General features: G+C 47.4%; 1 protein-coding gene across 1 annotated transcript; it reads right to left on the bottom strand.

The window, feature by feature from the left end:
* Window positions 1-1,430: 1,430 nt before the first annotated feature.
* Window positions 1,431-7,694, bottom strand: SOST (sclerostin). Its single transcript, XM_081166922.1, has 2 exons — window positions 7,273-7,694; window positions 1,431-1,857 (listed from the first exon to the last, which is right to left on the bottom strand). Exons 1-2 carry the CDS (start codon window positions 7,499-7,501, stop codon window positions 1,436-1,438), a joined length of 651 nt encoding a protein of 216 aa, XP_081023048.1. The 5' UTR covers window positions 7,502-7,694; the 3' UTR covers window positions 1,431-1,435.
* Between the last annotated feature and the right edge of the window lie 17,469 nt (window positions 7,695-25,163).

Genomic DNA, 25,163 nt, shown 5'->3' with positions numbered 1-25,163 from the left:
AGGTATTCTTCTATGTTTTAAAAGAAGGTTTCTAGCCCTCATTGTTGCAGAGAACAGCTTTTAAGCATCAGCTGTGTGTTGGCATTGTAGAAACAACATTCTAGTTCTAATCCAGATCAAAGGCTGGGGGGGGGGAGTGGCAAGTGCCTAAACCGACAAGCCACATTATACTGAGTTGGACCAGATCAACGGCATCCTAAGAATCAACGAATGGTCAAGACAAACAAGGGAACACCAGGGTGGCTCCACGTGTGCTGAGGCTGAGGCACCTGTTGATGAACACATCACAAATGAAAGGAGTAACTCCATGGTGCAGACTTCTAACTTCTGCACAGCTAGCATATCTGGTCCATGTTTAGAAACCTATTTCCACAAACAGATTGAATCCACTTGACTGGAGAAAATGAATCTGGATCCCCTCTGAATTGCCCTTGTGTTCCTAAAAAACACCCCCTGCCCAAAAAGAAATATTTTTTTCTGCCACTCTGAGGACTAGAAACTTGTTTTGCCTTTCCCTTTTTTAAAAAAAAATTGGGACTCCCAGAATACTAGTAAAAGGCTGCTGCATGGTATATACTTTCTGACCCTAAAATAGCAAGCCACATTCAGCCTTCGAGCACCCTATATTTATGTACAAGTCAGGATCTGTACAATACTGCATGGTTTTAAAATCTCCCCCCCCCCCCGGTTCTTTTGGGTTTCCTGGTCCAACTTGCCCCTGCAAAGTAAGCTGTCTGCAAAGACATGTGTGCATTTGGCACTGTACAATAAGCCGTGATTTCATTTTTAATTTTGTAAGTGTCCCATTTCTCCTGGTGAATGGAGGGACAACCCAACAGATCACAGGATAGGAAGCAAATACGTCCCGCTGATCAAGACCTTAGCGCATAGTTCAGGCAATGCTGCGGCACAACAAGGAGCGATGCATTAATGTGCGACGTGTGAAGAAGCAAGGATAGCAGAGAAGGCGTGCAGGTAAGCGCACACCTGGAGAGATGTCACCTGGTTCTAAACTGATGTTTGCTTTCACAGAGAGGCGCCAGTCCTTTGTCAAACAGAGTCAGGGCAAGGAAAGGGAGGCAGCGGAACAAGTAGGCCCTGCTCACACGCTTTGGCCTTTCGAATCACACCACCCCTTGCGGACCCTCTGAGCGACTCATCTCTCAGGCCTCCTCCAGCTCAGTTTCGCTCTGTCCATTCCCCCCACCCCACCCTTCACCTCTCTCGTCCGACCACCTTGAGGAGAGTCGGATAGCTTTTGGGCTGCATGAGCTCTGAACCTCCAACCGGGGCGGCGGCCATGGAGACCCCTCGACACCATCCCCCGCTCACTCCGTTCCATGTTTATCCATTCGCCATCAACAACAATGAAAAGAGAGGGTGGGCCATGCAGAAAACAAAAATCTGGGCTGGGCCTCGCCAACGGCCCCTCCGCTTAGTAGGAGTTCTCCAGCTCCGGCTGGTTGGCCTTACTGCCCCTGGCCCTGGAGAGACGTGGCTTTTTGTTCTTCTGTGGCCGGGCGGCCTCTTTGCTGAAATCCTTGAGCTGGGAACGGTTGTGGTAGCGGGTGTAGCGCTTGCACTTGCAAGCGGTGACTGCTCTGATCTTGATAGTCCGCAGCTCCTCGTCGGGGCAGGCCAGCTGGATGCGCTGGGAGCGGCTGTGCGCCGGGATGCAGCGGTAATCCAAGGCGTTCTGCCGCCACCATTTCCCCTTGCCAATGGAGTTGGGGAGCAGGTGGGAGGGGAGGCACTGGCCGGAACAGACCAGCTCCCTTAGCGGCTTGATGCTGCGGCACAGACCATCGGTGATGTAGCGGGTCGAGTATGTTTCCCGGCAGCTGAACTCCAGGGGTTCTAAGACAGAAAGAAGGATGGGTTGTTTTTTGTGGAATAGCCAGCATGCTGAAGTCGAATTACTGCATGAAGGGGTTAATACCATAGAGTTAGCTGCCCTATCAGGCTCAGCTAGGTCGCTTCCCCTCACCTTGGGAGGAGGGTAATCAAACCTATTGTTTCCCCTGAGTAGCCCCACCAACTACTAGGATCTTTGGGCCTGCACACTTTTGGATTTTGTCCCACCTACCACCAGTATGCAACATCCGCCACCTCCCCCGGAAGAAATGCAAGCTTCGATCCTGAAAATATTCCACATCCGTCCAGATGGCACTAGATGCTCTGAATGAGCACAAAACCAGCCCTCAGTCTTCAGTGGATTCTATCTGATTTGCTATTTGGCAGGAGTCAAGTAGAGATTTCTACGCACTACTAAAATTCTGGCCAGTCAGTGAGCTCACCTGACAGGGCATTAGTTAGCCTGTTCCAAATTCAGAAAAACAACAGCTGTACCACTGGGATGTTCCACTTCAGACCAATGGAGGGCGCTCACACGGCTGAACGCTCTTTCATTTAAAAAAGCCTTAATACATAAAAAATATGTGGAGTGGGGGGAGTAGTGAGAGTTTACCTGGAACACGCTACAGGCTAACTGTAAACCACTGGAGGTTTTCCCCCCGCCTCTTGCAATTAGCAATATATACATTTTATTAAACCCACCGGCAGGCTGAAGTGGTACAACCCAGAAACAAGTTTGCTACCTCCTTACCTGCTATGTCAGAACTAGGCCTTAGGCAGATTCTACAGGACCTTGGAGAGCTCCTGGGGGGAAGCAGGTGTGGCTCCTACAATGACCAGATGTCAACAGGGAACTTTAGTAGCAGAATAGTTTTGCTGGGTATCTGTCGGCTCCCGCTTCTTAGCGGGCACAAATTTAAAAGGACAGGGCCCTTCCTTGAAGCTGGCCACTTTGGCATGGTTAGATGTCTCCAAGACTTGCCTTCTTGATCAGGAGATTGCAGGGGAGTCACAGAGACCTTGGTGACTGTGAGTGAGGGTTGTGGATTCACATTCCTTGCTTCTGGAATATGAACCCCCGTTCTCCAGGGCAGAACAAAACATCAGAGTGAAACTTGGATGGCTGTAAATGGAGTTTAGACAAATCCCTGGAAGATAAGGCTATGAATGGCTGCTAGCGATGATTTTCCAACATTGTAAGTGGTGTGCTTCTGAATACTAGTTACTGGGGAGAGTGCTGTCACACACAGGACCTGCTTGTGGGTTTCCTATAGTTATTTGGCTGGCCCCTGTGAGAACAGGAAGCTGCCTAGGGAACCAGGCAGAGGGCCTTCTCGGTAGTGGCACCCTCCTACCAGATGTCAAAGAAATAAACAACTATCTGACTTTTAGAAGACATCTGAATGCAGCCCTGTTTAGGGAAGCTTTTAATATTTGATGAATTATTGTACTTTAATATTTTGCTGGAAGCCACCCAGAGCGGTTGGGGAAACCCAGCTAGATAGGCGAGGTATCATCATCATCATCATCTTTAATAATAATAATAATTTATTATTTATACCCCGCCCATCTGGCTGAGTCTCCCCAGCCACTCTGGGCAGCTTCCAATAGAGTGTTAAAAACAATACAGCATTAAATATTAAAAACTTCCCTAAACAGGGCTGCCTTCAGATTTCTTTTAAAGATAAGATAGCTACTTATTTCCTTCACATCTGGCGCCACAGGGCAGGCGCCACTACCGAGAAGGCCCTCTGCCTGGTTCCCTGTAACCTCACTTCTCGCAGTGCGGGAACCGCCAGAAGGCCCTCAGCGCTGCACCTCAGTGTCTGGGCTGAACGATGTGGGTGGAAACCTTCTTTGGCCTGATCCAGTAGGGCTCTTCCTATGTTCTTAGATTCTCTTCGTCAAGAGGACCCCATAGATTGTTCTCCCTTAGACTGGCCCTCCAGGTAATTTGGAAAATGTGGGGTCTCAGGAGGCAGTCTCTGGCTTGCATTTTTGCAGGCCTCAGAGTAACAGGACAGCACAATGCCCATCCAGAAATTGGACTCAGCCAAAAACTTTGATGTAGCTTGCCAAAAAAAGAGGAAGGAGATCATTCAATGGGAATGTGAAGGCGTTGGGGCTGTGAAAAATCCCAAAGCAGCTCACAACCCCTTTAACAACAACAACAACAACAACAACAATCAGTAAGGAGTGATATGCAGATAGGCTACACAAAGGATTTGTTTCTAAAAGGGGAGGTGTTCTGATAATGGAGAGGAACAGGTATGGTTGTGACCCAGAGGAAGAACATTCTAGAATTGCTTGCTCAGCCTAATTTCAGGAAGGTGACTGTTTCCTAAGCAAAGTATGAGCTTCCCCCATGCGGACAGAAGCAGGAAGTGGGCTGATAATCCGAGACAGAACATGGGAAGGAGCTTGCGAGTGTGCCAACTTCTCATGCGGTTGTTGGTGACAAGATCCCACAGACACACATTGTCAGAAGGCTGTCACTTACGCCTCCCCAGCTGCAGTCCTGACAGGGACCCCCCCTCCTCTGCACACACAAGTGGAAAAGAGAACAAGGCTTCTGCACCTCCATGTAGCTACAAGCTTGTCATGCAAAGCCTAACCAAGTATATGGTTCTGTTCTATGGTACAAGATAGCTCAGACCTTGATCCCCAGGGCGCCTTTCAATTCTGTGATTCTAACCCTTGTCCTCTTGTGATTGAGGGGAGGACAGGATCCTGTGGGTTGCTGCCAATACTGGTCCTACTCAGAGTAAGCCCATTAAAGGACACGGCTCACTTCGGTTCATTAATTGCAACGGGTTTGCTCCTAGTTGGATGCAACCCTGTGCAGCAGAATTTTTGCAAGGAAATTGAAGTTAGGGTTTACACACACACACACACACACACACACGTTTTTAGAAGGGGCTCAATCCCACCGCCCTGAGATTAAGAGTCTCATGGTCTACGGGCTGAGCTATTCCAGATCCAATCCCCATTTCTGGGTACATTTCTGGGTGCTTCAGTCCAGGTTGTGGAGAAAAGGGGAACTTTCATACATCAGCAACCTCAAAATGGAATGAGTTACATCTAGGGTGCACCCAAAAGGCTTTGTTTGCATCAGTTCTCCCTCTCATATTTTATAATGGGGCCAAAATAAAGGGGAAACAAACAGTAGTTTTGTTTTCCCTATCTGCAAACTGTTGGAGTCAGAATTACTCTATGAGTAAGACCCCCTTCTCTCACCCTGTCATGGCAAGGCACATGCTAGGTGTTTATCCATACACAGATCTGTTTTTCAGGCAAAGTAGCTCTGTCAGTCAGTCCTTCCCTCCCAGCCTGCCATTTCTAGCAAGTTTGTGGGGAGCAGCCTTCTAGTTTGGCACGGGACATTGCAAAGAGCACCACGATGTAGTTTGTAAGGATTGGGAAATAGGCTGGTTTCAGTTTTTCCAATCTCCAGATCTCCACATCAGTAAGCAATTTTTTTCTTATGAAAATTCACCAGCATTTTAGTGCAAATATCTTATAATGCTTTTTTGTTGTTTTTGCAAAATCAGTTTTCCCTAATACAAAGCATTTTTGTATCTTATTTTCAGCAACATATGCCTTTCTATGCACATTTATCTTTTAAAAATTGTCATTTTTTCCACTTACAAAAATGGACATTTACCCTAGTATGTGCCCTTTTGCACACATTACTTAGCTGAAGAGCAGCACTGCAAAATTCAGAGCAGTGCAAATTTTTAAAACTTCCTATATTTTGCATATTGTTTCAGAGAATGTGAATTAAGTAGGTGTGCCTTTAAATGCAAATTGAAATCAATTTCTCCTCCACCCCAGAGGTCAGAACATCATACTGTCTCATTGCAAAACCTGTAAATAGAGCCCTAATAAAAGATATCATCCCACAGTGTTCATGGGTCATATTTCAGGACAAATTGCTACCTTCTTAAGAGCATTTTCACACATGTCCTTTGGCGAGTGTTCCTGTTACGATCTAAGCATTGCAGGACAGGAAGCAGAGGAGACATTCTCGCAATGCCAATAAACATTCTGGCCGAATAGGTTTTATGTTTAACAAAATCTGGTCGAAACAAAAGCCACTTTTAAGTCTCACCGATGAAAACGGCTACTGGGGGGACCAAACGGCTGTAAAAAATTATTGGCCCATGAAGTGTGAAAGCATTCATGTTACACAGAGCTCCTTTGCCAGGGGACAGTTCTTGGCTGTGTGCAACAAGCAAGGCAGATTACAAGAGGCAGAAGGCGTGGTCTTGAAGGCACGTTGCAGGGACCTTCCTGAAACAAAGCGGGTCAGGATCTAGTCCTGGGAGAACACGTGGGGCTGTCCTAGTCCCAAAGACTGGTCTGAAGGCAGGTTGTGCTGCAGCCTTCATGAAGGCAAGCAGATAGCTCAATTGGTAGAGCATGAGACTCTTAATCTCAGGGTCCCAGGTTCGAGATGCATGCTGGGCGAAAGATTCTTGCATTACAGGGGTTTGGACTAGATGTACCTTCCAACTCTTCTATGATTCTGTACGGATCTGTGTCTGAGCAGTGCCTGGGCTGGAGACCACCTGCGAAGACTGCACAATGCTGCCCTTCGTAGGGTAAATCAATGTAATTCCTGAAAAGTCATTTCAGGAGCCTAATCACTAAATCTTTAGCACCTGTGGTGGGGTGGGACCATAGCTCAGGGGAGAAAGCACAGGCTCTGCATGCCAAGCACTCCAGGTTCAATTCCCAGCTCCTCCAGGGAAAGGATCTCAGGTTGCAGGGGAAAGGTCCGTTGCTTAGAAGCAGAGTAATTGCTTTCCTCCTGAGTGCGATTCCCAGCATCCCTGGACAGCTGCTACTGGTCCATGTGAACAATGCTGAGCCAATGGTCTGACTCCATAGAGGGCACCTTCTGTTGTTCCTCCTCCGATCCCAGCTAATGGGAAATTCCTCTGCCTTCACCTAGAGACCCTGGAGAGCTCCTGCGAGGCAAAGCTCACAGATAGCTCAGCTGGTAAGAGCATGAGACCCTTGATCTCAGGGTTGTGGGTTTGAACCCCGCATTGGGCAAAGGTTTCCTGCATTGCATGGGGGGGTGGACTTAGATGACCTTGGGGTCCCTTCCAACTCAATGGTTCTATAAAAATGAAAACCAGGGATGGTGGCACCTGTCAAGTTCCAGATCTTGATGGACTCCAACTGCTATCATCCTGGACCACTGGGATTGATGTGAGTTGGAGTCTGTCCACATCTGTGTGACCATAGGTTTTCCCTTATCCGTGGAACAACATCAAATGTGTGCACTAACCTGCAGCAAACGGTACCTGCTTGCTCTGCTACAACAGCCAGCTAGAGATGCTCACACACCTGAGAATTAGAAGAGGTTGCTTTCTCTCTCTTTCTCTGTATATATATTGTTTTCCTTACCCGTCCTGCCCAGGGCAACTTGCAGGTGCCTCTCTCCTTGCTGTGCCCGGTTGTTCATGGTGTCGTTGTCACTCTGGACGTACGGTTGCTCGGCCGGTGGCTCAGTATTCTCCGGGAAGTCGGGCACAATCTCCGTGGCATCGTTTTTAAGGACTTGCCAGCCTCGCCCCGAAGGGAGGAAGACTTGGAAGAAGATGCAGAAAGAGCAGAGAGCCTGAGACGTCTGCATGTTCAGGCCAGGCAGCAGTGGGGAAGGCTGTGGGAGAGATGCCTTTCGGTCTTCTTGTCCTCTTGGAGCCTAAGCGATGCAAAACCAAGGCCTCCTTTTTAAATTACTTCTTAGAAACCGGCTGGCCAATGGCAAGGGAGTGGGAGGGGCCAGGGGTGTGTAGGGGTGTTGAGTGGGGTGTTTGAAGATTCATTCATGCCAATTTGTCTGTGGAGAGAGAGAGAGAAAGACAGAGAGGAATTTGAGGGAGGGGGGAGCTGCGGTTGCAGCATCTACAAACTCTGTTTACCCTCACCCAAGCGTCTCTTGCTTGCTTCTTTCAAGGAAAGAAAAACTGGCAAGGCTCGGACTATGAGTGGGTTGTCATGGTCTGTATAGATCTGCCAGACATTTCTCCCTCCACTTGGACAAAAAAAAAAAGTGAAATAAAACTTTTTTCTTCTTTTTTTGGCTGCCTGGACTCCAGTGAGTTTTCTGAACATTTCAGAGCTTAGATTGCAGAGTCTCCTGATCATAATCCTAGAACTGAGAAGGATGAAGGGATGGGGAAACTGTGTTGGGAAAACTGCACACAAACCCAGACTGGGAAATTGATACACCTACGATGTTCAAGCAGCTACCGTGTGCTCGACATAGCTCTCTGGAGACAAAATGCAGCCCAAACTTAATCCTCTTGGGCCAGTCTGACAGGCAATTCTCCTATTTAAACAAAAGTCTCCTTCTGACCCGAGGATCCTGATGGAAGACCATTTTTAGCAGAAATTCCACTTGGTGTCAGAGGAGAGAAATTCCCAAGGGATTAAGAATATAAAACAATGGTAAGAATACTGGAAGGGATGCAGATGACACTGTGGGTTAAACCACAGAGCCTAGGGCTTGCCGATCAGAAGGTTGGCGGTTTGAATCCCTGCAACGGGGTGAGCTCCCGTTGCTCGGTCCCTGCTCCTGCCCACCTAGCAGTTCGAAAGCACGTCAAAGTGCAAGTAGATAAATAGGTACCACTCCGGCGGGAAGGTAAACGGCGTTTTCGTGCGCTGCTCTGGTTCGCCATAAGCGGCTTAGTCATGCTGGCCACATGAAGTGGAAGCTGTCCGTTGGCTCCCTCGGCCAATAAAGCGAGATGAGCGCCGCAACCCCAGAGTTGGCTACGATTGGACCTAATGGTCAGGGGCCCCTTTACCTTTAACAATACTGGAAGCGGCCTTATATTCATAGAATCATAGAACTGCAGAGTTGGAAGGTACCCAGGGGTCATCTAGACCAACCCCATGCAATGGAAGAATCTCAGCTAAAGCCTCCATAACAGATGGACACCCAACCTCCGCTTAAAAAACCCTCCAAGGAAGGAGACACAACCACTTCTCTGTTCTACTCAGCTCTTACTGTCAGAAAGTTCCTCCCGGTGTTTAGTCAGAATTGACTTTCTTGTAATTTGAAGTGATGGGTTCGAGTCCTGCCTATATTGAGTCTATCTGTCTGCACTGATTGGCAGCAGTTCTCCAGGGTTTCAGAAAAGGACTTTCCCCCGATCCTACTTAGAACCGCCAGGGAAGCAGATGTTCTACCGCTGAGCAACTTCTCCAAAGTTCTACTGGGCCAGACACGCGGTTCAGCTCCTTTAGCCTCCTATTTCTCACAATGACCAAGCGGATGTGCTTCTGGGAATCCTGCAAACCACATATATTCTCTCCTGCCCCCATATCGCCTCTGAACGTGGTAGCCCCAGAGCATCTCAGCCCCCAGGAGCTGGCGCCCCTGTTCTATCGTTTCCATATTGGCTGCCTTTTCTGTAAACTAATGTATGCAAAGATGAATCCAGATCTCCGTTTGGGTACTGATTTCATTCATTTCCAGTGCATACGTTCTTCTTGTTCCTAAAGTGCTGAGCTTTGCAGAGTGTGTGTGTGTATCATTTTACGTCAAAAAAGATATAATTTCACTTCAAATTCCAGTACCCCATTTTGACCTTCCTCCGCTCCCCTTTCTGCAGTTGCTTATGTTCATAATGTCTTAGCTGCATCTCCTAATTTAAGCCTAATTATTATCCCATACATTCAAGATTACTATATTCTCACTGTGTGTCTTTGTGTTAACCCTGCTAATGATTGTATCATTTTTAAATCATGTTTAAAATACCCAATAAACGATTTCCACTCTAAATTAAAAGTCTTGACTTCTTAGCCTTCCAGCAAGTTTCGCCATTTCTGCATATTCCAATAGTTTTTGCTGCCATTCTTCTTTGGTCAAGACATCGTCTTCTTTCCATTTTGGGGGGCAAATATCATGCAAGCTGCTGTGGTTGCACAGTTTTTATAATTTTCAGATATCTCTAATCCCAATATCCCGAAAAGAAAAGCCTCTGGTTTCTTAGAAAAGGTTATGAGCTTTGAGGGATTTTATGGATTTTGCCGCCGCCGCTGTTTCTCAGTAGACATGCAGCTTGCAAAATGGCATCAATGAGTAGATTGACACACGAGGGAGATCTTAAAATGATATTGTCACCGGAAGAAATTAGACAACTGGTGAATGTCTGCCACAAATGCGAGAGCGGGGAAGGATTTGATCAGGATAATGGGGGGGGGGGGGAGAGATCTCAGTCCAGAATTTCAGAGCAGCCTTCTGCCTCTTTAATGGAGGCCAAGCCTATTTGGGGAGGACGACCCCCCAAGTGGTGAACAATGGGCCAAACTAAATGTTATGTTAATTTTGTGGCTTGCCCTTTTTTCTTTCAAAGGCTGTGGGTGGAAGGCTAATCCAGATCTGGACTCTGGCGTGGGGCTCGGAGGAGGAGGGGGAGAGCGACTTTCTGAAATAATGTTTTGGAAGATAATTGGCCGGGGCCCCCAAACTATCCATGCTTTACATGTGAATTGGCTCTGTCGCGTCCTGGTGCTTCTTTCATACTTTGAGAGCTACGCGACCGTTCAGGAGTCAGATTTTCTCCGTGACCACACAGGGATATCTGTATTCTCTTTCCCCACAGTTTAGGTGAAGCTTTTTTTCCGTTTGCGCTGCGTGCGAATCATCAGGATCAAGCAAAGGAATGTGAAAGCTTTTCCAGTCACACAGAACGCTTCATCGGAAGACCCCACAGAAAGGCTATGTTGTTAGTGAAAGGAAACAGCAACCCCAGCTATGGATAGGCAGTTATGTTCCGATTTCATGCTCATCGTTGGGTAGCCTCAGGCAAGCCACTAATCTCTAAAGTTAAAACCATCCCATCTGTAATATGGGGGCAACATTAGCCTACCTTATAGTTTTGTTGTAAGGCTTATTGAGATAAAGAGCTGTGGATGCTCAGGAACATACTACATTATTATAATTATTGTTTTTACTGCTAACGGGAGGAAGAGGAGCATAAGTTTTTCATCCTCAAAGAATCATAGAATTGTAGCTTTAGAAGCAGGGCCGGATTCAGGTCTGATGAGGCCCTAAGCTACTGAAGGTAATGGGGCCCTTTACATGTCCAGCTGTCCTTTGTCAACAACAAATTGTCGCTGTTTTTTGTTGTTGAATATATGCTATATGGTAATTTATAGACCCAATAGGTATCTAAAGCCATTTGCACATAACAAATAGGAGCCTACCCAACACAAAACACTGTTGCTGTATGTAGGTTTTATTTGATTTGTTTTTTATCCTATATTTTGGAAATGTACATCCAGTTTTTTTTTTCTTTAATTTTTTTTTGGGGGGGGGCCCAAGAGAGTGGGGCCCTAAGCTATAGCTTGTTTAGCTTATACATAAATCTGTCACTGGTTGGAAGGGACCACAGGTCATACCCACTTCAATGCAAGAATATTTAACTCAACATGGGGCTTGAACCCATGACCGTGAGATTAAGAGCCTGGATAGCTCAGTTGGCTAGAGTGTGGTGCTGATAATGCCAAAGTTGCGGGTTCGATTCCTGCATTGCAGAGGGTTGGACTAGATGATCCTCAGGGTCCCTTCCCGCTCTACAATTCTATGCTTCTAAGAGGCTCATGCTCCACCAATGGCAGTGGCGTAGCGTGGGTTGTCAGCACCCGGGGCAAGGCAAGTAATTTGCGCCCCCTAACCTGTGGATTTGCGCCCCCTAACCCATGGATTTGTGCCCCCTAACCCTAACCCCCAGATGTTGTGCCCGGTGCGGCCGGCCCCCCCTGCACCCCCCATGCTACGCCACTGACCAATGGAGCTCATCTAGGGTTTCAAAAACAAACTTGATTTCATTGTCCATTTGCAAAGTTGAAACCAGCTTTGGATAATCTAGTGCACTTACTGGGGAAGATTCATGAGGTGTCTAGTTACAGCACAAAACTCTTAAATGTGCAAAGAAACAGTTAAAAATAACTTTTGTTTTTTAAAAAAACTAGAAGCTTTTCTTATGGGAATTATAGGGACAGAGCTACCTAAATTGTATAGAAATTTATTTATGTATGCTACTGCAGCAGCAAGAATGCTACTTGCCCAAAAGTGGAAAGAAGCAGAAGTCCCAAGTCCCAGCAAAGGAAGAATGGATACAAAAACTTACAGAATTTGCAGAAATGGCAAAACTTCCTGGAAGAATAAGAAATCAAGATGTTATAAAAAGATAACAAACTTTTTACATAAAGGAATGGAAATGGTTTGTTGAATATTTACAGATAAATTGCAAACAGATAAAAACATTGGCAGGATTATTGTAACAACCTGCAGTTTCGTAAAAGTATATATTTAAAGTGGATAATTCAATCAGCAAATTAAATGAATTTGGACATGCAGAAGATATTTTAAAAATACATTTAAAGTACCACAGAAAGAGGGGGAAGGAAGTCAAATTTTGAAATGTTAAATTGATTGTAAAACTAAAGAAATGTATAAACTTGAAAAGTATAAATAAAAACATTAAAGCACAGGCTGTCATCTTCGAAACTCTCACAGCTACGGATTGTCAGAGCGCTGGCTTCAGCATGTGGACATGTGCTCTCCCTGGGCATTGGCTTAGCTGCTGATTGAGACGTCTTGGAATGTTTGCATACATCTCGACTGGTCCGGGATTTAAAAGGCCAGCACAAAAGCCCCCGGGGGCAAATAGGATTGTGGAGAGATGGTAGGAAAGGGTTAATCAGAGATGCGCATGAGCACACCATGCGAATGACATGTGTGTTTGCATTAACATTGCATGTGATTGTCGGATGGCAGGGACACAGGAATGGGAGAAAGCAATATTACTATAGACTCAATAATTCACTGGTCAGGTGGAGTGAAGATTTACTGTGCTCAGCAAAGGACTGGTGCGTATTTTATTTTTCCCTGATCAGAGCTTGAAAAGCCATTGAAAAACAAACTATGTTATACAGCTGTCCAGGATCACATCTACACCATACTTGTCAGGAGCGAGCCAGCAATAAATCACACCATGCAAATTGGAGTTGATCCTTTATTAACAGGAATACGATCCGCACTATAGACTTAGTGAGCACAGCAGCTCATCACCGGTGGTCTTCCTCCATGAAAATGCTCAGTTGGTACAGCATGAGACCTCGGGGTTGTGGGTTCAAGCCCGGGTGGGGGGTTAGACTTGATGACCCTCATGGTCCCTTCCAACTCTACAGTTCTATGATTCTGTGTGACTCGAGGGTGATGAGCCCTTCTAAACATGTGCAGAGAGCTTTCATTGAATAAACTCGCCTCCACTCATTTTCCGATGGCTGATCTTTAGGTAGCTAAAACAACACCTCCGGAAACAAGAGCACGATATTGTTTAATCCACAGGTGTTCCCATGGGGTCCCATCCAATTCTACTATTCATCTGGGGCTGAAAGAAGAGTTTCCCACTCAGGATATGGTTTTAAGTCTAGGGAACCAGTGGCCCTCCAGGTGGTGTTGGACTCCTGAACCCTCATCAGCCACAGCGAAGCTGGTTAATGGTCAGGGATGGAAGCTAGTCCTAAAAGACTGGAAGGCCCATCGAATCATAGAATAGTAGAGTTTGAAGGGACCCAAGAGTCATCTAGTCCAACCCATTGCAATGTAGGAATGCATAGGTCTCTAATAACAATAACAATAACAATAACAATAATAAATTTATACCCTGCCCATCTGGCTGGGTTTCCCCAGCCACTCTGGGTGGCTTCCAACAAATTATAAAACCACAACATAACTTCAAAAATTAAAAACTCGTCCCTATACAGGGCTACCCTCGGTTGTCTTCTAAAAGTCAAGATAGTGGTTTATTTCTTTGACATCTGATGGGAGGGCGTTCCACATGGCAGGTGCCACTACCGAGAAGGCCCTCTGCCTGGTTCCCTGTAACTTCGCTTCTCGCAGGGAGGGAACAGCCAGAAGGCCGTCAGAGCTGGACCTCAGTGTCCGGGCTGAACGATGGGGGTGGAGACTCTTCTTCAGGTATACTGGGTCGAGGCCGTTTAGGGCTTTAAAGGTCAGCAGCAACACTTTGAAGGGTGCTCGGAATTCCCTGCCTTAGACCTAAAACCACATCCGGATAACTCAAAAGGCTTGTTTACCATCTCTTGTCCTTCTCTCAAGTGGTGTTATCAGGCCAGGAATTGTAGTGCAGAAATCCAGGTCACCATTCAGGGGTGGTCCTCAAAGGTGGTCCTCAAATGCAACGAGGCCTGCTTACCACATTGTGGTGGCAAATAAAACAGTCTTCATTACCCTCTAAAGTAGCATTGGGGAACCAGTGGCCCTATAGAGGTTGTTGGACTCCCAAAACCTAGCATGGCCGATGGGCAGGAATAACATAAATCATAATAATTCAGTGACACCTGGAAGACACCCCACTCCGTTTCAGTAGAGTGGTACCTCGGGTTACAGACGCTTCAGGTTACAGACTCCGCTAACCCAGAAATAGTACTTCGGGTTAAGAACTTTGCTTCAGGATGAGAACAGAAATCGTGCGGCGGCAGCGGGAGGCCCCATTAGCTAAAGTGGTGCTTCAGGTTAAGAACAGTTTCAGGTTAAAAACGGACCTCCAGAACGAATTAAGTTCTTAACCAGAGGTACCACTGTAAACACATTTTTGTGCAATATATAGTCCTAGCTTAGCCCTTGGTAGCAGCTGCTTCGGACGTCCTCCTTTCAAAATATAGGCTATCTCCCCCTCCTCCATCTTTGCTGGAACCTGTCCTGATGTTTTGCATTATAGCTGCACTATATTCCCAGCTGAGATCCTAAAAGCAGATGTTTAGTTTGTTCCGTTTCCCCCTCACTGTCTCCTCTGTCCACCTTGCCCCAGACAGCTTCCCTTAGCGTTTATTTATCTGGGATTGTTCTCTCTACCCTCCCCGTTCCCAACGCACGCCCCCCACCCCCGTTTCCTGTTTTCTTCATGAATGGGGCTCCCTGTTTGTGCAACACTTCTCCGGAAACTGGCCCCTGATAGGACGCATTGTGGTGGCCAGCTTTGCCTGGACATTTAAGCAAGCATTCCATCCCCATTGTTTCTTCCCCCCTATAGGACTCTGGTCTGCGAAGCTCTGACGATAAGAACATAATTGCAGAAATCTAGAGTGTCAGGCGTCCCTTTACCTATAAGGGACGAGGTGGCACTGTGGTCTAAACCACAGAGCCTAGGGCTTGCAGATCGGAAGGTCTGCAAGCCCTACCACTCCGGCGGGAAGGTAAACAGCATTTCCATGCGCTGCTCTGGTTCGCCAGAAGCGGCTTAGTCATGCTGGCCACATGACCCGGAAGCTGTCTGCGGACAAACGCCGGCTCCCTTGGCCTGAAAGCGAGATGAGCGCTGCAACCCCAGAGTTGTCCACAACTGGACTTAACAGTCAGGGGTCCCTTTACCTTTAGTGTGGGGGTCTGAGTCACCAAGCAGAAGGTGTCTTATTTCGCACACACAACATGCAAACCCTTAAGGAAGTTTAACATTCCCTATGAGCTATGAGTCTTTTATTAACTGTGCCTCCTGAGGGGGGAGTACACACACACACACACCCAGAGAGGGAGGCCGAGGCGCTTGGTTCTTTCCTTAGTATTATTCCACATCTTCCAAGGCTGAGTATTAAAAGCAGGGGCCGAACCTCACCTTTAAAGATACAACCTGTTGCTTCACCCTGAGGCATGCCTAGGCAGATTTGCATCTCCTTGTAATTTAGCATGGAGTCTGTTTTCCTTTCTCCAGGGCATTCCCCATTAAAAAATGGGGAAATGCAGTGCAGTACCCTTGAGCGTCGTTCAATTAACTCTACTGCAGTGCGAAATCATTTTAAATGGATTTCAATTTAAATGGAATTCCTGGGGCAACCCAGTCAGATGGGCGGGATGTTGTTGTTGTTGTTATACAAGACATCCCTATTTTCATCGGAGAAATGTTCAACAGTATGAAATACAGTAGTACATAAAAATATATAATATGATATAATAAATGTAATTGTGCAACAGCCTGGAATCTCCCCCAGAAACCTGATCCCGTGAAGGTGTGAGCAGGGGCTCAACAGCCTAGGTAGTGACAGGTAATCTGAAGGCCTGTTTGCACCCATGAGCACTGTCCCTAGATCTGCATCGGGGGCGAGGAGGGCTAGCTCTCTGGTCCTTTGAGAAGGTCCCTGGAACCTGCCAGCCTTCTAGATAGTGGCTCTGCAGTTTTGAAATTCCCTCCTGAAATCTCAGGCAGGCCTCTTGAGCCCCTTCCCTCAGCCACTCCAAAGTGTACGGTACCTATTTGACAGAAGCCACCTCAGTTTCTGATTTGATCCCAGAATGCCCCGCTTTTCCTTAGGATGTTCCTATTTTGATCCAAGACACGTTGGAAGGTATAGAGTTATCCGGCCCCTGAGTCATTTGAAGCCAGCCATGTATAGGGATGTTCTTAAAATGTTTAATGTTTTATTGTGGTTTAATATATGTTGGAAGCTGCCTAGAGTGGCTAAGGAAAGCCAGTCAAATGGGTGGGGTATAAATAGTAAAATTGTTGTTGTTGTTGTTGAATAGGATGTCCCGATTTTAATCAGAGGAATGTTGCACTGTATGTTCTCTGCCTCCTCTTCTTCTGTCAGAAACTTTTGTATTCTACAACGCTTTTTACAACTGATTCTGTGCTGGCTCTTAAGTGCACTGCAAAAATACCCGTTGGGTTGTGTTTTTTCTATCTTCCATCCAATTTTAAAATGTGAGCCGTATTCACTTTTGCAGTTTGGCTGTGGTCTGTGCATTGGAGGCAGCCCTTTGCACATGCACAGGGGACAGCCCATGTGCAGACGACGGCCTCATGAATAGGAGTGGGAGGGGGGTATATTAGTTATTCAATTTCTACCCCAGCTTCACTCCATGGGGCTCAAGGCGGCAGCATATGTGGTTGTCTCCCTCTTCCCATTTTAACCTCACAAAAAGCCTGTGGGGTAAAGGTAAAAGGTAAAGGACCTGTGAACAGTTAAATCCAGTCAAAGGTGACTATGGGGTTGCGGCGCTCATCTTGCTTTCAGGCCGAGGGAGCAGGTTTGTTCACAGACAAACTTTGCTTTCTGGGACATGTGGCCATCAGGACTAAACCGCTTCTGATGCAATGGAACACCGTGACAGAAACCAGAGCGCACGGAAACGCCGTTTACCTTCCCACCTGAGCCGTACCTATTTATCTACTTGCACTGGCATGCTTTCAAACTGCTAGATTGGCAGAAGCTGGGACAGAGCAATGGGAGCTCACCCTGTCACGAGGATTCGAACTGCTGACCTTCCAATCGGCAAGCCCAAGAGGCTCAGTGGTTTAGACCATAGCCCCACCCGCGTCCCATGTGAGGTAGGTTAGGCAGTGTAGCACATCAGTAGTTTTCTACAGAGGCAGATCAATGGCACAACTAGGGGCTGATCCACACACCTCTTCTTGTCCTGCCACCTTCCCCCAGGAAAAAACACACTTTCTACCGCCGAATCGGAGCAAACACCAACCAGGTGTTCTGCAAATTGACGTTTGCTCTGATGCAACTGTAAAGAGCAGGTTTTCCCAGGGGAATCAGCAGGCCCATGGGAAATTGCTTTAGCCATGCCTAGAAATCAGGGGACAAACGGAAAATTGCATGCAGTTGTTTTTTCTAGCCACATGTACTGACCAGCATCAGTCAGCCCTAGAAAGCAAAGGATTGTAGCAAAGACGCTGAACGCATGGCCATGCACACACCCAAACAGGGAATGAAACCGCTATGCCTGATTGGCTTTGTGGGCCCAACACACCTTTGATGCTGAGAGCATCATGCTCCATCCCTGTAAGATGGGAAAGGGAGCACAGGAATGCCATCGAGCGGCACAGCTGAAGGTGGAAGTTGCAGCACCTCCTGCCCAGAACGAAGGGGTCAGGGCACCACCTGGCGTCAACGAATGGTAAGTGCGAAAGAGAGCACACATTCCATCCAACAAGCTTTAATGAACTGCTACCCTGTTTTTCCACAGGGTAAGTGGAACCCGTCCCCAAAAGCCCTTTAGATGACAGTAAGAGCTGTTGAACAGTGGAAGGGGCTCCCTTGGGAGGTGGTGGACTCTCCCTCCTCGGAGGTTTTTAAGCAGAGGTTGGATAGCCATCTGTCATGGATGCTTTAGCTGAGATCCCTGCTGTGCTCGGCCTGGGGGTAACCTGAGTAACACGGTCCAGGTCCGGTCCCAAATCCAAGGGTTCTACGAGGAGCCAGTCTGACAGGGCCAAGGCAGGACACGAGGCAGCAAACCAGGCAAGGACAGGCACAGGATCTCAGGCAGCTTATGGCAAACAGCAATGTTGCTCCCACAACCTGGGGTGGGGTCCAACAGCCTTTTATCTCTGACAGGGTAACGGCCGGCCCTGATCCCCCGGTGACTCACCTCCCTGTCTTGCCCGAAGGCGAGCACTCCTCCTGCAAGTCTCTCATTCTCTCAGACCTCAGTCTCTGCAGCTCGGGAGACGTCGGTGGGTTACTAGACCCAGGGGCCGCCTCAGCCTCCCCTGACCAAACCGGTAGTGGAGCAACTGTAAGTGATGGCCCAGCTGAAGGCAAGGAGGCGATCCCCGCATCTGGAGCCAGGGCAGGCTCAGACCCCTGACTTGGCCCAGCTGGAGTTTGTTGCAGGGGAACCTGTGCAGACTGGGACTCTTTAGAATCAGGCCCCAGACTTGGTTCAGATGCCACCTGAGGCAAAGGATGCGGTGCAGACTGAGACTCCTCTGGTTCCGAGTCTGAGCCCGAGTCCCAGGCCATCACACCTACATTGCAGGGGCTTGGACTAGAAGACCCTTGGCGTTTCTTTCAACCCTACAATTTTATGATTCTATGAAGCAGGGTCAACCAGCATTGGCATGCATTTGCGGGCATATTCAGGCAGAGAGCGATCCTGCCATTTTCATCTCTCCATCTCTGGAGGAAGAGTGGGCTACAATCTGTAGACAACGCTAATCGTCGTCTGCCGGGTCTGGACGGTGCCCATAGCATTCGCTGTGGCCTCATAGACCAAAAATCCCTGGACATTTGAGAAATAAGGAGTGTTTGGAACTGGCCTCAGAGGCTAAAGTTATTACAGCATCCTTCCTGGAGTCGACGGATAAAGTCCCAGTGTCCTGATTTACCAGGGACGGTCCCAGAATTACAGAAGCTGTCCCTGTTTCCGATTTGATCCCAGATTTGTCCCGCTTGCCCTTTCTGAAGGATGTCCTTATTTACGGCTGAGAAATATGTGGTGGGATTGTCCGTTAGTTAATGAATTTTGGAAACAGTTTGGTATAGAAATATCAGAAATTGTGGCTAGGAAGGTGGAAATATCTAAATTAATGGTTCCTATTAGCTTGAGTAGCACCGAGTTAAAAACAAAAGAGGAATGTAAATGGGTAAAATTGATGGTAACTACAGCCAGACAGGTTATAGCGAGTAATTGAAAAAATGCATAAGTGCTAGGGGTGAACCAATGGAGGAAAGAATTGAATATTATAATTTTAGAATATCTAACTGTGAAGATACACAGAATGAAAGGGTTTAAGGTCAGTGAGAAGAGGAGGACTGGTTTGAGAAGATATTGAATTATTTGGGTAGATTTGAACAATTTGGGGCAATTAAAATGTTGAAAGTTAAATAAACCTTGTGGAGAGAGGAGTGTTAATGTATATGGAACTGTACATATGGTCGATTTGAATATGTTATTATTGTTATAATAATACTCAATGTATCAGCTGCCTGGGGGGTTTCACTGTTGAGTTTTGGTTGTTGGTAAAAAATAATATATATAAAAAAATTACAGCTGAGAAATGTTGGAGGGGATGCAATAGGGTGTCCCTCTTTTCATCCCCCCTTTTGGGGGGAGAGGGGGTCCCGGGCAAACCCCACATTCCCCCTACACACCCACAAAAGACACACATCAGTGGAGTGTAATGCCACACAAATACTTTATTGGACACTGGTGGGTCATCTCTCCTCCCACAAGAGACAACAATCACATCAAACTTATAAAAGATGGCAACACACATCCTTCTGGTAACTTATTTCCCCCCTTCCATCACCCGAGGTGGGCACTACCCAATGGCCGCTCAGCCCCTTCCACTTTTTCTCACTGAAGTAGCCCCTTCCCCAAATACATTAATTCTGAACCGCTCATTCCCGGCGAACGCTACACCCTCCAACATCCAGGCACTTGGAGCTTCGGCAGACAGGAGTCAACACAGTCTGCAGGGAAGCCATCGCCAAGCCCCAAGGTGCAGCGTGCTGACAGAACCGGGCTTGCTCAGAGCATGTCCCGTGGATTTCAAAAAGGGACTTGCTTGCGCATAAAAGGGCCTCAGCTGCACAACCCTATCCTGATGTGCGTTTGCTCAGATTTCACTTGGTTCAGGCAACCGGGCTGACTCCTGAATAAACTGCATGCCGTATTTTTTGCTCTGTAAGATGCACCAGACCACAAGACGCACCTAGTTTTTGGAGGAGGAAAACAAGAAAAAAATATTCTGAATCTCAGAAGCCAGAACAGCAAGAGGGATCGCTGCACAGTGAAAGCAGCAATCCCTCTTGCTGTTCTGGCTTCTGGGATAGCTGCACAGCCTGCATTCGCTCCATAAGACGCACACACATTTCCCCTTACTTTTTAGGAAGGAAAAAGTGAGTCTTATAGAGCAAAAAATACGGTATATACTGTAGAATGGCGGCCCTCCATCCTAACTCGGCGTAGGCAAGTTTGCAAGTGCTTGAAACTACCTTACACCAAACTGAAGATCCACCTTGCCGAGTGCTGTCTGTTCTGACTGGCAACAGCTCTCCGCAGACAGAGACTTTTAAGTGGAGATGCTTGGGGGGGGGGCGTGTCGAACCTGAGACTTTCGGCATGCAAAGCATGTGCTTTGTCACCAACCCAAGGCTCCTCTTCCTCCTCCCAGGTTGAAAAAGGAAAGACTTGACTCCTCGCTAAAAAGGCTGGCAAGAAACAAGGCTGTGAGAGTTGGCAGTGGGGCGTTTTTTGTCGTTGTTTAAGTGTGCAGGGCTCCAGACTACGGGGAAGATTGGCTTTCGAACCTAGTAGCTCCGACTTCTAACAAATCCCATGGACCCCAAGGTCAGGTGTTCATAAACGCACTCTGCACGTGCTTCCAAGGGCCTTCCCACATTCCAGGCCTCCGGGTGAAATCTTGAAGGCAAGGGTGTCACAACAGGATTTTCCGGGGGGGGGGGCAGTGCACTGTCTATAGATGGGGCCGGCTGCCCCACTTGCAGCGAAAATAAATAAATAAATAAAGCAAGGCCACACGTTCTCATAAAAGTTGCACGGAATCAAACCTGAGTTCAAAAGAGAGAGTGAACCTCTCTCTTTGCCCACAAACTATTGCTTTTGAGCGGGTGCGCCGCTACAGCCCAGTTGCAGCTACAAGGGCAAAACAAAAAACAAAAAAACCCTGGGTTACTCAGGTATCTATCCAGAGTAATGATTCACTTCTCTACCAAGGAGGGTAAGAAGTCCCTTCGCCGCTAAGTCTGAACCCTGAGAGAAAATCTAAAGAAACACACATACCGAGTGAAAGCCCAAAACCAGCTTAAAAATGAACCAGCGAGTACCTTCTTCATTGACTTCCTTTGCCAGCTTGAAGCTGGTTTTGGGCCTCCCTTTAGTCTCGTGCAACTTGAAAACTTACCCCTGGCACTCATAACAGCTAGGACTTGTTGGCCATAAACACACGCCGAAAGGTACTGTTTTGAAATTGGCTGTTTTTAGAACATTCCTCCCGAGACCCAGACAACCAGGTTTATTTCCTACTTCAGCCTAAAGCTGCACTGGGCCCTAAGGCAGCCTTTCTCGAGCTTGGGCCCCCAGATGTTGTTGGACTACAACTCCCATCATCGCTAGCTAACAGGACCAGTGGTCAGGGATGATGGGAGTTGTAGTCCAACAACATCTGGGGGCCCAAGCTCGAGAAAGGCTGCCATAAGGGGAAGAACAGGTACTACGAATATTTATGAGTGCAAAGGATGCTCTGGGGAAGCCACACAGGAGAAAAGGGAGTTTTGTTAGATTGAGCTTCTTGGAAGAAATAAAGAATAGCAAAGCAAGCACTCCCATCTTTTTTTAACCGTTACAATATCCCTGCGAGGTAGGCCAGACTGAGCAACAGCGACTTTGCTTCAGTGGGGGTGGTGAACTGCGGTTTGCGCCTGGGTGTCTCTGGCCCAAATTTCCAGGGCTCTGAACTTCGGGGGGTAAACACGAGGCCACATTGGCTCGACAGAAGCTAAGGGATGCCTGCAAAATGAAGCAATCCCTGCAGTTCAAATCACCCCCAGCCAGCATGGTCAGTGGTCAGGGATGATGGGAATTATAGTACAATAATAGGACTCCCAGCCCCGGTCTTGGAGCTGATAGCAGCCTGTAACCCACACAAGGCAAAGACTGGCGAGATCAAGGATTTGAAGTCATGCTTCGCATTCCCAAATAGACTTGCTGTCCTGTTTGCTGGCCTAACCTACCGGCCCCTGGAAAGACTTAGGTCTGGACCTCCTACAATGCTGGGCCCTAAAGAGAGATCTCTTTTTCTTAGCCTCTGCTGCCCCTTGCCCTGCTTCCTACTCTTTAAGGTGGTCTTCAGATGACAACAGGGGAGTCAGGCTATGGTCATTTCATTGCAAAGCTATCTGAGTCTCATTTCCCCCCCAAAAAAACCCCCCAAATATGCAGCAGCTATCCTTCCAAAAATCCGCACCTCTCTGGTTTTCTGCAGTGCTGTTTTCTGGCTGAAAAATGCATACGGGAATATATGCACTGCAGGTTAAAATAACACCCAAACAAACGTATATTATATTAGTGTTGGGGTGGGGCGGGAAAATGCACACCAAAATACTGGTGAATTTTGGCGAGGGCTTTCGGTGTGATGAATTGAGGATTGGGAAAATGAGAAACTGAAATGCACGAATTCATCCACCCTTGATACAGCGAGAGGTCAAAGCCTTTGACCTCCCTCTACCCTGCTCCGAGACCCAAACGGAAGAGAAATGAACTGGGGAAAGCGATCCCAATAGAGCTGGTTAGGAACACTGGAAGCCATCTTAAAAATGGTCAAACCTCTGGCCCACCCAGCTCAGTCCTGGCTGGCAGCAGCTCTTTCTAAAGGGGAGGTCCTTTTCAGCTCTACCTGGAGACACCGGGGACTGATATGGGGGCCTTTTTAGACACAGGTCACGTGCTCTGCTGTTGAAGGGGCTCCAACCCCGTTCCCAACACCCCAAACACAGTTGCTGTCTGCCTTTCTGCATTCTACACAATGTCTCCGACCTAGTGGTGATCTGGGGTATTGCAGTTGTAGGATAGCTACAAAAGGAAGCACCCTCTGTTTCTAAGGCAGAGGAGAAGAAAAAGAGCTCAGAAAAACCCATCCAGCGAAATATCAGCTCAGCTCTACCACATGGAGCAAACACCATGTATTTCCCGTGTGTAAGAAGACTGTTTTTCCAAACCCAAAATTAATAAATCAATATTTTTGGGTTGCCAAAGCTCTTGAGCTTTTGTGGGGCAAACGCCCTCCAAGTTGTTGATCTCCATACTGAAAACTGTGCACAAGACAGACCCCCGTGTAAAAGAAGGCCCCGCCCCCCATTTTTTACTCAAAAAAGTTAAGGAAAGAAAACATTGTCTTCTACATGGGAAAATACGGTGCGTAGCCAAAATCAAACAGAAACAAGGAAAATTCCTACACTCAAAACAAGGTTGTGCGTACTTGAGGCCAAGGGAGAGAGCACATCTTTACAGATCAGCTTATTTGAGCTCATTCGTTTCACTTCCACAATGGAGGATTTCAAAATTGCCATCACTGGAGGAGGCCAGGCAAAAAAAAAAGCCGATTGCCAATATCCCCGATTGCAGGGGTGACCCTCTGGATGTTATTGGGACTACAATTCCCATCATCCCTTCTCACTGGCCCTGCTGGATCACATGGTTCCCCATCACTGCCTTATCAGACCAGCAGACGCCATCTTTTGAATATAGCTAAGCACTGACACACACACCCCTTCACGCCAAACACATTTAGGCAGAGGCCACAACCTGGTGACTTTGTCCTACGACTCCCCGAGACGTCAGCGGCCGCATGCGGCTGGTGTGCCACCCAACACATTCCTGGGCACAGGATCCCAAACCGCTACCGCATTGGCTTTTAAATAATAATCATAGTGAATCTGCTTTGGACGCACAAAAAATGTGAGTACAGCTCTTATCAACGACCTATATACAAAAGGCTACTTGCCTCGATAGCGTGTTCTCAAATGGCTTTTCTTCATTGCTTGTGTGCATATTTTATATATATTATATCAGTGTATTATGTATATATATATAAATATATATATATATATATACACACACACACACACACACACACACACTATATATATATCCAGATACTCATATGAAACACAGCGAATATACAAAAAGATTACATGGTTAGCGGAGAGTGTGTTTCTATCTATTTACAGTAATGCGACTTCCCCATCTCGTAATGCTCCGAGAGGTCAGACCAAGCGTGAGCGGGGGAGATATGGGGCAGCCGGTGCTTCTCTAAAAGAAAAAGGTGGGGAAAGAGTGTGTGTGTGTGTGTGTGTGTGTGTGTGCGTGTGTGTGGAGGCAACCGGCTCTGCGCTCCTGCCTGCTTCCCATCTGCTCCGGGTTTGCTCCCGTTAGGAGCCTATTTCTCTGCTTCCTGCAGCCTCATCTGGATGAGAAAAAAAAAACCCAAGAGTGAGGGTGCATAGAATCACAGCTAAGCAGTGGAACATGGGTAGAAGCCGAGTGGAGGTGAAATGGCAAGCTGGGCTCAACCAGGTGGGACTCCTGGCTCCGAAAAACCTTGCAAGGTCAAAGCGTTCGAGCCAGGAGCCCAAGACCTAACCAGCTTGTTTGCCCGAGGTCGGCAGCCCAGGTGAACCCTGCACAGAGACCATATGGACTAGGAACCTGACTCTGTTAAGTTACCACCCTTTGGCACATGCTGTTAGCAAGGGATGAAAGTGGTAGGTTTGGGCCAGGGGGTGGGATAGCCCTTGGCCCCTTGACATGTAAATGAAAAAAGGCCTTCCAGATGTAACCCCCAGAGGAGGAGGGAGGGCGGGCACTGGGTCTGCAAGGTGGCACAGCACAAGAGAGGGCGGCAAGCGAGGACCAACTGCGCTGGCAGTGATCTGACAACGTGAACACTCGACTTTATCAAAGGCCTTCACAGCTGTGGTGCAAAAAGGGACTCCGAACAAAA

The sequence above is a fragment of the Podarcis bocagei genome (genome assembly GCF_964188305.1).
Source record: "Podarcis bocagei genome assembly, chromosome: 13".
In the NCBI taxonomy this organism is placed as follows: Eukaryota; Metazoa; Chordata; class Lepidosauria; order Squamata; family Lacertidae; genus Podarcis; species Podarcis bocagei.
This window is presented reverse-complemented; position numbering and strand designations above follow the sequence as displayed.

Bases quoted from the DNA above. Each gene is read 5' to 3' on its own strand.
- SOST (XM_081166922.1), bottom strand. From the start codon at position 7,501: ATGCAGACGTCTCAGGCTCTCTGCTCTTTCTGCATCTTCTTCCAAGTC. The intron at 1,858-7,272 runs GTAAGGAAAACA...TTTCTGTCTTAG, and splicing joins AGTTGCCCTGGGCAGGACGG to AACCCCTGGAGTTCAGCTGC.